A 13,162-nucleotide genomic window follows, 5' to 3' on the forward strand; every position below is an offset into this window, starting at 1 on the left:
CCTCATAGCCTTAAATACTTCAGTTTCTGCTATAGTGAGGTCCACGTTATAATGACAGTATTTCATCAACTTTAGTTTTGCTATCCTTGTCTATCATTCGACAAAGCCGGTGATACTATCCTTTTCTAGGTCCACAACGATGACAATTATGTCTTTGACAGTGTAGAAATATAAAAATAATTAATGCAGAGAATCGGTATCGCTATTCTTCTATCTTTATTCACTGCCATTATAACGTGGACCAGTCTATAGGCCACAAAGTAGGAGAACATCCTCTTCTCTGTGGCTAGGCTAGAAAATGTGCAACACCAGCATGAAACGGTCATCGTCACACCAAAGAATGTGAGTGTTTTTTCAATTTAAAGTTATATTAAAATATGATAGTAATAATAACAGTCAAAACAAGATGGATAATCATCCAACAACGAATAAAATACTACTCTATTCCATTCTATTTGTTATTTAATAAAAAACCCATAGGCCTATAACATTGTCAAGGGAAAATCGAAATAATAAGTGGTCTACTGATCACCAAAGAAACTTGAATGGAATGTTTGTTTTCAAGTGGAAATAGCGTAAAATCGCACCAAATTGAATGTGTTTTCAAAATTTTCCGTGGGGGCCCGGACACCCCTTTGATGGGGGTATTCCATACTCCCGCCACACCCCCGGTGACTCCCACAAAGTTTAGGTGTTTTCTACTCCAATTTTATGATCCCCCCCGAAATTTTTATCTGGATATGCCATTGTTTTGTAGATCATTTTCAATATTCACAATTTTTATTTTTTTCAATTTTAATCTTTTAATTCATAGTTCCAGACATGGGAGTTATAAAAAAAATCAACTCATTTTATACCGTACATGTTTCAACAAAATAAAGAAATTTGCATTTAATTGAATAGAATCTATTTGAAATGAATAAAAAAAATTAATTTTATTGATTAGAATCTATTTGAAATAAATAATTCAAATTTCTTCATTTTGTTGAAACATGTCTAAAATGAGTTGATTTTTTTTATAATTCCCATGTCTGGAACTATGAATTGAAAGATTAAAATTGAAAAAAATAAAAATTGTAAAATGAAAAATGATCTACAAAACAATGGCGTATCCAGAAAAAAATTTCGGGGGGATCATATCATAATATTGGAGTAGAAAGCACCTAAACTTTGTGGGAGTCTCCGGTGGTGTGGCGGGAGTATGGAATATCAACATTATCTGATAATTTTGATATTCAGATATCGATATTATTGATACACGAGTATCGATATTTGGAATATCGAGGTTGGATGTCGAAGGTCCAAAAATCGAAGTGAATTGGTGGAAGGAAGACTCAACCTTAGACCAGTTATAGAATAGACACGATGGGAAGTCTAGCCTCTGAAGCCAACATCTACTGCCAAATTCGCCTACCTTGACGTCACAACAGTGACGTCACGCATCGTATTGAAAACTTTCAGATTGTGTCTATTTCAGATTCATGGTGTTTTTAGGTTATTTCTAGCTACGGGCAAAAACGATATACAGTAGAAGCTCTCTTAACCGACCCCTACGGGACCGGACCATGGTTGGATAACAAAAAAGGTCGGTAAACCAAATTATATTGTAAATAGTCGTAATAGGTGTTAAAATCATTCAAACACATGAAAAAAAATTGCATGGTTGCCTGTAAAGTCGGTATACGGGCGAAAGTTTTACATGACAACGACTTTGAGTGGTAAAATAATTTTAATGTGAATATTCATTCGTATAGTAGGAAGAAGGATGAAATAATAACTCACAATGAGAGTGAGTGAGAGGCACGCGTCCCTTCCACTCGGGCATGGTTAGCCCGCGCCCACCTAAGAGCGAGAGAGACAACCATTGACTTGACATTTTGAATTAGTGGCGCAGTCACAGGAGATTGCTTTCGGCGCCTGCGCAGGTTGACTGCTCCGTTTCACTCTCTCTCCAGGTGAATGCCTTCGGAATGCTGTGTTGCTCACAACTGCTCCTATTCGTGCTCTTTCCAGATGACCGTGAACCGAAACGAACGCTCTCACTTGCTCTCATTGTGAGCGCATAACATGGGAACGTAACACAGTTTCTTGAAGTGTCTCCCGGCAAACCAATTTATAAGACGTTATCACGTCAAAAGTTTTTAAAAACTGTTCCTGCAGATGCACCTGGGTCGGCTGACAGTTTTTCACCGCATATACTCAGAAAATGGATACCATGACGTTTCTTCCATCGTGCTAGCCAACCATCACTTGCCGTGAAAGTCCCACAATTTTCAATTTTAGCGTGTAACGCCATCGCCTTTTCCTTCAAAATTGGCCCACTAATCGGTGTACCTTTCCGCTGCTCTTGAGTAAACCACAGTCATAATGCATCGTCAACAATCTCGTTTGTAGGTTTCTTTAAATTGCAACGAGAGGTTAAGATTTTCTCGGATTCAATTTGAGTGCAGTAGTCCTGAATGGATTTTTTATTACGCTTCCAGTCCTTAACCGTTGTAACACCAACACCGAGTTCATCGCTAATGCTTTTAACAGATTCCCCTTTATCAAGCTGTTCTATTGCTTTCAGTTTTTGTTCCATTGTCACAACCAGTCTCTTACGTTTAACATCACTCATTTTACACTACTGTTCTTTAAACTAACAAAGTCAATTACATAAACAATTAAAAAACAATTACGGTATCAAAAACTGTTAAATATCAAAGTTTGCAAACACAGTTAGCACACTAGAAACTGCCCGCACATGATATTGAGAGCAACTGACTGAATTTTGACTTGCTACGGAATCATAATTATGTTCGACCTGTTGAAACATGAAAGTTATTTTTGGATCATTATCGCAGCAGTTGCGGAAGTTTGTATATTCCTGGAAACAATCAGTTAATCTGACAGGCGGTTGATCTGAGGTCGGTTAAGAAAGCTTCTACTGTATGTTAATTTATGATGTGTTATGTGATATCGGCTTCAAAGTTATAATGTGTTTTGAAAATAATAAGGTACGGTAGCCTACAAAACTAATTATTTATTGTCATGCTGCAATGAGTTCACTTACATCATAACCAAGAATAATATAACAGTTACAACTTACAATATTTATGTGTATAAATTTCAACTTAAACCTGAAAAGATATTCCAATTTTTAGGAAAAAATTGCATGGTTGCCTGTAAAGTCAGTATACGGGCGAAAGTTTTACGTGACAACGACTTTGAGTGGTAAAATAATTTTAATGTGAATATTCTTTCATATAGTAGGAAGAAGGATGAAATAATAGTAACAATTTAAAACATCTATTTATACAAAGAATTATATTTAAAACATTAATTTATACAAAGAATCTCGCACTGAATTTCATATTAACAAAATTTTATTTTTACCTTCACACATCCTCAACAAAATCACTCTGTCTCTCTCGCTCTTAGGCGGGCTAACTGTGCTCGATTCAATTTTTTACATAGCAAGTAGCGCTCATTTTTTCAAGTTAAACAAATTATTATTGGCTGAGAAACGATTTATACTACTTTTGTGATTGAAAACTACCACAACATTGTGATTACTACAACATAACCTATTCAAAACTTCAACTGAAAAGTGTAGAAAACTGACAACATCTATGTGTTTTTATTTCATAACCTATTCACTTATGTCTTAGTCATTTATTTCATCATGTTATATTATCAGTCTGAAATTATTTACCTTTGCTGTTTGAATTGTTGTGCTTTGGCGTTATGGGGTATGTGTGGCACAGCGAAAGGTATGGCAGACTGGGAAGTAGTGGCGCAGTTGCAGGAGATTGCTTGCGGTGCCTACACAGGTTGACTGCTCTGTTTCACTCTCTCTCCAGGTTAATGCCTTTGGGTTGCTGGTGCTGCTGTGTTGCTCGCCACTGCTCCTATTCATGCTCTTTCCAGACGACCGTGAACCGAAACAAACGCTCTCACTCGCTCTCATTGTGAGCGCATAACGTGGATCGTAACACAGTTTCTTGAAGTGTCACCCGGCAAACCAATTTATAAGACATTGTCACGTCAAAAAATTGGAATATCTTTTCAGATGTAAGTTGAAATTTATACACATAAAAATATTGTAAGTTGTAACTGTTATATTAACATTGGTTATGATGTAAGTGAAGTCATTGCAGCATGACAATAAATAATTAGTTTTGTAGGCTACCATACCTTATTATTTTCAAAACACATTATAACTTTGAAGCCGATATCACATAACACATTATAAATTAACATATATCGTTTTTGCCCGTAGCTAGAAATAACCTAAAAACACCATGAATCTGAAATAGACACAATCTGAAAGCTTTCAATACGATGCTTGACGTCACTGTGGTGACGTCAAGGTGGGCGAATTTGGCAGTAGATGTTGGCTTCAGAGGCTATACTTCCCAGCGTGTCTATTCTATAACAGCTGGTCTAAGGCAGTGAACTCTAAACTAACTGGAACGGGCTGTCCAATGCTTAGCTACAACCAAAAGTGTGTAAGGCGGAGTGAGTGAGACAGGCATACCGTGTGGGATTCCCTTCTCTTCAACATTCAAGCAGGCTGTTGCAGCTCTTGAGTACGATTTTTCATTTTTAAAGTAAAAACGGATTTGAATGAGTATTAGGGCTATTAGTATTGGATCACAACCTTTTCTCTTAAATATTGTGATGTATTTGTCGTGAAATGCGTAGAATTGAATAAAAATACGACCAAAAAATGGTGATGTATTGTGTTGCATTTGGATGCAAGAATGGGCATGTTAAAGGAAATGAAATACCATTTCACAGGTAAGTCAAACATTTTTATTCTGTTAATTAATTTGAAGAAATCTTTTTGTTTTATATACATTTCCAATACTTCTTTCTATATTGATCAGTTTATTTGACCAAAAATAAAACAACAAATTTGGTTATATTCCTAGTAAGTTATACAGTACTGTGATAGTTTCTATGTTTATTGAAAATTTCGGCCTACTTTATAACATCTAAAATAAAAAACATAGTTGAAGAACAAATTAATCCTTATTCAAAAAAGAATAAATAATATCTGATGCAGAAATTGTGAATGTTTCCCTACAAAGACTATCATTCATTCTATCACACATTCTATGTATGATGTAATTTATGGATATAAATTTGGTGTTAAGCATCAGCATATAATAAATATAGTATATTTATCATAATTTGTATACAGTATATTATGTAGGTAGGCGTATCATACATTTTATGTATAATGTATAATATAAATTTAGTGTAAGTAGCAGCATATAATACTAATAGAATCTAATAGAATAATACTATAATCTAATAGAATCTATAAGTACGAAAAAATAAACATTTAATGAATTTTGTGTAAACACAGCTTTACAATAATGATTAATAATTCTGTGTTATCATCATGAGATGACATAATTTATTTTAGGTACCTACTTCTATTTTGAAAAATATGATATTGCTATCAGCTGAATTGTAATTAATTTTTGAAATCTTTCCATTTCAAATAAATTTAATAATCGTTCAATTTACAATTATAAAATAATTTTATGTGTATAATTATATGTGTATTATTGTTTATATAATTTATAATTATAAAATAATTATTATTTTGCATATTTTACTGTTTGCTTATCATATGGTCATAATTATAATACAATAATTGATATAATGTTTCTTCATAGATTTCTTTGCATCATTTCTGAAACTCCCACACTGATTTGAAATGTTATCAGAATACCTAGTATATTGCTATCATTACATAATTTAATAATCCTGTGTTATTGAATCATCATAATTTATTTTATTTACCTACTTTTATTGTGAAAAATATGAGATTGGACTATGAGCCTGTTTTTTCATTCCCAATCATTTCATGACAGTTTATATTTGTCCTTGTTAAATAAATAAAAATAAATAAATAATACGCTTCTCTTAAATCTGGCCCAAAGTTATTCCCATGCTTGTGAAAAGTTGACAATACTAAAACTACTGCAGTCACAAATAAAAAAATTCTTTTCTTTATTAATATTCAACCTATTTCATTATTTTTGCTCTCAAAAAGTTAACAATGAACTGCTTAATAAAGGAAAAATAACGCTTCCGTGGAATAAGACATACAATGTAGAAATAAAATAGAAATTGAAACTGTGCAATGCATTCTCCCATAAGAGCCAATGCGTAACAAAATGAACGAATCCCACAGCAATGCGGGTTGCCTATCTTTACCAGCTGCCTCACTTTTTTTGTGTTGCTAGTCCATTCCAGTTAGTTTAGAGTTCACTGGTCTAAGGTATGAATATACAATTGGCCGTGTCTATTCTATAACTGTTCTAAGGACTTAACGACAAAACAACGATTGAAAAGAAACAAACCACTCCTTGTCTCAGACAGCACCGTTTCGCGCATGCGTTAGCAACGGGTTTTTCCCGTTCCATTCAGTCAGATCTTTGAATGTAACGTTCTTTCTGATGATGGTTACCACAGAGAAGAGGATCGATCTCTTCTCTGTGTGGTTACCGAGCACTGTAACTGGAGCCAATCGTCATTCTATTTGATGAAGATATTATTATCCAATGATGATTTATCATTAAATTCAATATAATAATCAATTTATTATTATTTTATTTAATAAAAGAAAGAGTACTTTTGAAAAATATAATTAATAAAATATAACAGTTGTTATTTAACTGATGTTAAAAAACACTATAACTAAGTCAGCATATTGTCATTTCAAAACAAAAACCGAACCCTCAACCTCCCCTTTTACATTTAAAACATCAATAAACATAACTATTTGAAAAACCTCTATTCCCTTCAAGCATATTGCAATTTCAAAGCAAAATCCTAACCTATCTTTCCACCTTTGAAATATCAAAAAGCATTATTCTACCTGGACCCTAGCCCTTTCTAGCATATTGCAATTTAAAAGCAAAAACCTAACCTAATTTTATGGAAAATTATTAAATATAATCCAGAAAAAACCTAACCACTAACCTCTAACCCCTTCACATTTGATAATTTAGATTTCAAAGCAAAATCCTAACCCCCTAACCTATCCTTTCACATTTGAAACATCAAAAAGCATAACTCCAACTGCACCCTAGCCCCTTCTAGCATATTGCAATTTCAAAGCAAAAACCTAACCTATCCTAATAACACATTATTAAATATAACCTAAATAAAACCTAACCTCTAACCCTTTCACATTTAATACTTTAGATTTATTCGTCATCTTTAGAACATAAACATGTGGTTCATTTCATGAACATGTTCACAAACATGTGGTTCATTTCATGAACATGTTCATAAACATGTGGTTCATTTCATGAACATGTTCACAAACATGTGGTTCATTTCATGAACATGTTCACAAACATGTGATTCAAAGCAAAATCCTAACCGCCTAACCTATCCTTTTACCTTTGAAACAGAGAAAACTCCTATAATACTCCTATAAAACTTATGTTTCAAGTTTCTAGTTAGGCCTACACTTGTTCAGTTTTTGGATAAACTTTCATCGGTAATTTTGCTGATTCTATCCACGAAATTCAAATAGCATTATCATGGATGAGACAGTGCAGAATAAGGACGCTTATCCGAAAAGATGGTGTCACTTGAAAAAAGTTCTGGAAAGAACTGGACCATTTTGTCATCCGGATTTCGAGCCATCTATAGACGTAACCAACCATTTTATTATGACTACCTGTAAAATCCTAGTTATTGGAGCCGGCGGTCTAGGCTGTGAACTTTTGAAGAATCTAGCACTAATGGGATTTAAAGACATTCATGTGATTGATATGGACACTATTGATCTTTCCAATTTAAATAGACAGTTTCTGTTTCGCCGACATGATATCGGACAATCAAAAGCTGAAGTTGCTGCTAAATTTATCAACGAACGTATTCCCGGTTGCAGAGTGACGCCTCACTACTGTAAGATTCAGGATTTTGATGAGTCTTTCTACAGACAGTTTCATATTGTTGTATGCGGTTTGGATTCTATTGTCGCACGGAGATGGATTAATGGCATGCTCATATCTTTGCTGAACTACGACGATGATGGAGACCTTGATCAGTCTTCAATTATTCCTATGGTTGATGGCGGTACCGAAGGATTCAAGGGAAATGTACGAGTTATTCTCCCTGGAATTTCTGCCTGTATTGAGTGCACCTTGGATCTCTTTCCTCCACAAGTAAGATAAAAATAATATTAGTCTACATAATATGTAGAAAATATATTATGTTAGGCTTTAACTATACGAGCGTCTCAGAATTTTCTTAGCTCGTTGGCCGGATGCATTGTTTCTTATAGAGTGAACTTTAAATGTGAAATAGACGTTCCTCATAAGATACCATGCATTTTCTGAAGACGCGCGAAATAAATTCAGCGCACAAACGCTCGTATAGTTGGAACCTTACAGTTAAAAAAATATACTTCATGTTATGCCTCCGCTTCACTCTTGCTTAAAATTATCCAAGTCGATCGCCGAATGATGAACGCCTTTGATCGACATAAATCGCAGCAAACGCAAGCCGAGTGGCATTGTCTCATAGTAGTTAGCTGTTAACACTCTTGCGTTCGTCATCATTCCTACTGCATCTGCCAGTGTGAAGCACCGACACTAAATAACGTTGTATTCAAAAATTATTATTTTCCAAGATCATCTGAAAATGCATTGAGCACTGTTCAAAGATTATGAAGGTGAAGGTAAGGCTTCAGAGTAGCCTAATCTTCTTAAAAATGCATACTTAGTAGTTTATTCAATCATAATCAGTAGCCTAGCCTATTGCTGCTAATATTATAATAATTTATTATGTTGAATATTTATTTATTACCGTGTATCATAATCATTTTTGTTGCTAATGATGCCTTAGTGTTTGATTTCTGCTTAGGTGATGTGAGGGAAATCATCCCTTTTCTCATTATAAAGTTATAAACTCAAGTTATTTATTTGAAAATATACATATTTGAGGGCACCAGGAACTCAATCCCATTATTGCCCTCATAACGCACATTGAGCATACAATTTGAAAAACAATACATTAAATTCAAAATAATATAACTCAACTAATATACTATTGAATTTTAGGAAAAAACTGAAAACAAGATACAAACAAAATAGTAGAAAACCTTACAAATATGAAACTTATAAAAGAAAAAGAAAGACGTATGTAACTAATACTGAAGAAAAATTCAAATTCAAAATGTTTTTATTGCCGTGAACAAATACATGTTATTGACTAAGTCATCAGGTAAACATATACATACATTTTACATACTCAAAACAGAGAAATACTATCACAGCCAATAGTTCCGCTACTTAGTTTCTTCACAGTTATATACAGTCAGAAAAATAAAAAAGAAACAAAGAAAAGAGAATAATGGGAAACTTTGCATACATAAAACTTGTAGGTAAAAACATCAAAATATTATGTAAAGATAATGAAGATAATAAAATTATGTTAGTAGGACAACTGTTGGCATGAAATTATTGTAGGAATAAGAGCGATTAAACTGAAAACATCAATAGTATAAATTAAAATGATATGGACTATGAAGCAACAATATTACCAAAAGAGTTCCCAAAAATAATTCCACTGTGGCCATCCAGATCAAAGACACAACAATCGCCTACCAATGACAGCAGGCCATAAAACCAAGAAACCAGAAGATATAGAAAAAACAGAACCATACCAAATACGTAGGAATCATCAGGAAAAACTTATAATTGATAGATGGCAACATGTTTTAAATCACATTAATTTGTTTTATATATATTATTTCATATGTATAATCACTCATTCCTATTTTTATTATTGCGGATGATACACCCACATGAGCTTGTGTGTTGGTAATGAAAAGTGAGTGTGATATTTGATGAGATGATCAAATGCTCATGCCTACCGGCGGGATTCGAACCCACGACCAGGTAGCGCTAGCAGACTGAAGTACAACGCCCTAGTCAACTCGGCTAACTTGACCGGAATCTGGACCAATAGGAATGATAGTGCCCAGTCTAACAGCTTGATGAGTCGTTCCGATGGTGAAGTTAGATCTGCATGATAAATTCTTATGCACATTGAAAATATTCATTTCCTCGATACATATCCAACACTAAACATTTTTTTCTTTTTGTAAAGGATAGTAGGCACATTATATAGTTTCTCAATAGTTGGATATTTTTTGGATAGTTGGTATTACCGGTGAATTAGTAACATAACAAATTGACAACTAAAACTGAATAAATGAATATTGACATTATAAGCTTGGTATTAGGGCCCGGCCACACAGACAGTGATCTGAGATCCTGTAGCTTTCTACTATATCTATATCTTAGGCTACATATACAGTGTCCCACGGAAGGTGTAACAACCATAAACCATAGATTCTACATTAAATTTTCAACAAAAAATGTTAAGTAAAATTTTCTTATATCGATTTTCTTATTCGAGAGATATAGATTTTTCGATATTCTTTCAGAACGACAATAACTAGAAAGCTATCATTACAAATCTTAATTGTAAGGATATGGTTGGAAATAGGAAGAAATTTCCAATAAGATTCATATAATTTGTTCCTTTGCTAGACGTTTTTGAACTTTTTGTGAGCGTTCAAATTGTTTGAAATTTGACTTTGGACCGGTCTAATGTACTTTGAGCACTCATAAAAAGTTGAAAAACTTCCGGTTGGTACAGGGTGTCGTCAAAAACATCATACCGGCTGTAGCCTCCACTAACGCTGCCATAGCGGCCGCTTGCACCACGGAGGTGTTCAAAATCGCTACCAGCTGCAGTGTGCCATTGAGCAACTACATGGTGTTCAATGATGTCGATGGACTCTACACTTACACCTACGAAGCCGAGAAGAAGGAAGATTGTCTAGCTTGTGGACAAACTTCCAAGGTACTCGAAATCAAATCAACCGATATCAAACTGCAACAATTAATCGATTTACTGTCGGAGCAGTACCAGATGAAGAACCCCGGTGTAACGATGAGTTTGGGGGGCAAGAATCGTACCCTGTATTTGCCCACTGTGGCTTCGATCGAGGAGCAGACAAGGGAGAATTTGAAGAAAAGTTTGGGGGAGTTGGGGCTTGGAAACGGGGGTGAGATTAATGTGGCCGATGTGACGAGTCCTAATACATTGGTGTTTGTGTTGAGGGTGGCAAGTGGGGGGGAGGGGATGCAGGTTGAGTGAGAGGGAGTGACAGATAACTTCAAAGGTTATTTTTGTCATTTCTGTAGCTAGGCTGATGATATGAATTTCATGTACCAGTTAACCTTCAAAAGGTCAGTGTAAGGACAGAAAGTTAGTTGTTTTTCTTTTCTTAAATAATAATGGATTCTCTAATCTACTTCATGTAACTAAAATCTATTTCGAAAGGGACATTATATTTATTTTGTTATTGAAGCTTAAAAATAATCCCCTCTTGAAAAATCGCGTATCTTCAGATTGATTTGTTAATGACTAGTTCTCTTAGTGAAGATTTTTGTTTTTAAATAACCTTGGGTTCAAAACGTTTCTCACTTTTTCTACCTACGAATATAATCAGATTTTTTTAATTTTACCTTCATTAGATGAATTATTATAAAAAATTGTAATTTATTAATATTATTACTATTATGAAGAAGCTGTGAAAATATAGATGAAAGAAAAGAGTAAAGTTGAATGATGTGCCACAGTCGTTTTGATTTCAGGATGGTGTTGTATGTGTATCTTCAAACACAGTGTAGGCCTACTCACTGTTTAACTTCTGTATTCTACTGTATTATGTCGAAAGATTTTTGAACGTTTGCTAAGAGTAAGTTCAAAATGAATCGGAATAGCTGGTATTGTGGATCAATAATGAACCCCCACACAATAAATCAAGCTTTTCAGTTTTAGTTTGAACATCAATTGTTTAAACGACCTTTAATATCAATTTTCCAGTTCGGAATTGTGATATCAGTAGCCTAATACTACTAGTCTCCGCTCTTAAAAGACTTTTCATCGTGATGTGATTTGTGATTACTTATATTGAGCTAAATAAGTTAACTTATAATATAAATAATCAGTGAAGTAACTTCATTTTTTTAATTAAAATTTTTCAATTTTCGTGGATAATAAATTGATCAATATATTTGATCCATATCAAATTAATAATGATTTAATTCTACTGCGATCGAGCATACACACGAATAAACTATTTATCTATGCATTATGCAGATGCAAATTAAAATTGATACTTGTTTATATATTTTAAATTGTAGCATATTTCAATAAATAACTTGCTTCAATTGTCTTCTTTTTCATGAGGAGAAACCTTATCATTTTTGGCATCACAATTACGTTTATCATCGAATGTACAAACAATGCAAAGAAATTGACAGCTTTCGGTCGCTCCACTAAGGAAACCCTATGAAAATATAACATTTGGTCATTGACTTCAGAACAAGTTTTTCTTGAATGCTAATAATTTATCTACACCAAACATGATTATAATAATTAATTTTATGTATATGAGTGGAGGTGATGTTAATGTCTAAGCTATCCATGCTGAATTAAACAACTTGAAAAAGTCACATAAACTTATCTGATGAAATTTGTTGAATATGTATAGATGTTATAGAACTTCTCCACTTAATTTCAAAGACACTTCTATTTTTTGTCAATAAATTTTTATTTAAACATTTATAAAAGGGATAAACAACTGTTATTGAATGAATGAAAATCTTATTAAATAAAAGTGGAATTGAAAAAATAAAACAGTGTTTTTTGAATAATCTATTTAAATAGGCCTAAAGATATAATTAGCGAGTTATAGTACGCATCCCGTAGCTTTGCCTCGGTGTGACTTTGAAACGGCATATGGGCAAGGTACGGTTCGGAGCGTAAAATTCCTACTTGAAAAAACATGCTCATCAGGGTGCCTAGATCCCTATAGTGAGGTCCATGTTATACTGGCAGTGGATAAAGATAAAAGAATAGCGATGCCGATTCTCTGCATTAAATTATTATATTTCTACACTGTCAAAAACATAATTAGCATCGGTGTAGACCTAGAAAAGGATAGTACCACCGGCTTTGTCAAATGATAGACAAAAATAGCAAAACCAAAGTTGATCAAATACTGTCATTATAACGTGGACCTCACTATAGATGGAGGAAGCTCCCTACAGAGTTGAGGTCG

At 33.8% G+C, this 13,162-nt stretch overlaps 1 protein-coding gene across 1 annotated transcript; it reads left to right on the plus strand.

Annotated features, from left to right (window-relative positions):
- The first annotated feature begins 7,452 nt into the window (after nt 1-7,452).
- Nucleotides 7,453-12,733, plus strand: LOC111046840 (NEDD8-activating enzyme E1 catalytic subunit). The gene is made up of 2 exons (XM_039435093.1): nt 7,453-8,188; nt 10,650-12,733. The coding sequence occupies exons 1-2, from the start codon at nt 7,554-7,556 to the stop codon at nt 11,188-11,190; spliced, it is 1,176 nt and encodes a 391-aa protein (XP_039291027.1). The 5' UTR covers nt 7,453-7,553; the 3' UTR covers nt 11,191-12,733.
- The last annotated feature ends 429 nt before the right edge of the window (nt 12,734-13,162 follow it).

The sequence above is a fragment of the Nilaparvata lugens genome, chromosome 8 (genome assembly GCF_014356525.2).
Source record: "Nilaparvata lugens isolate BPH chromosome 8, ASM1435652v1, whole genome shotgun sequence".
Lineage (NCBI taxonomy): Eukaryota > Metazoa > Arthropoda > Insecta > Hemiptera > Delphacidae > Nilaparvata > Nilaparvata lugens.

Excerpts from the sequence above, each read along its gene's own strand:
- LOC111046840 (XM_039435093.1), top strand. The coding sequence starts at position 7,554 with ATGGATGAGACAGTGCAGAATAAGGACGCTTATCCGAAAAGATGGTGT. Across the intron at positions 8,189-10,649 it reads CTCTTTCCTCCACAAGTAAG|CACTCATAAAAAGTTGAAAA; the intron begins ATAAAAATAATA and ends ATGTACTTTGAG.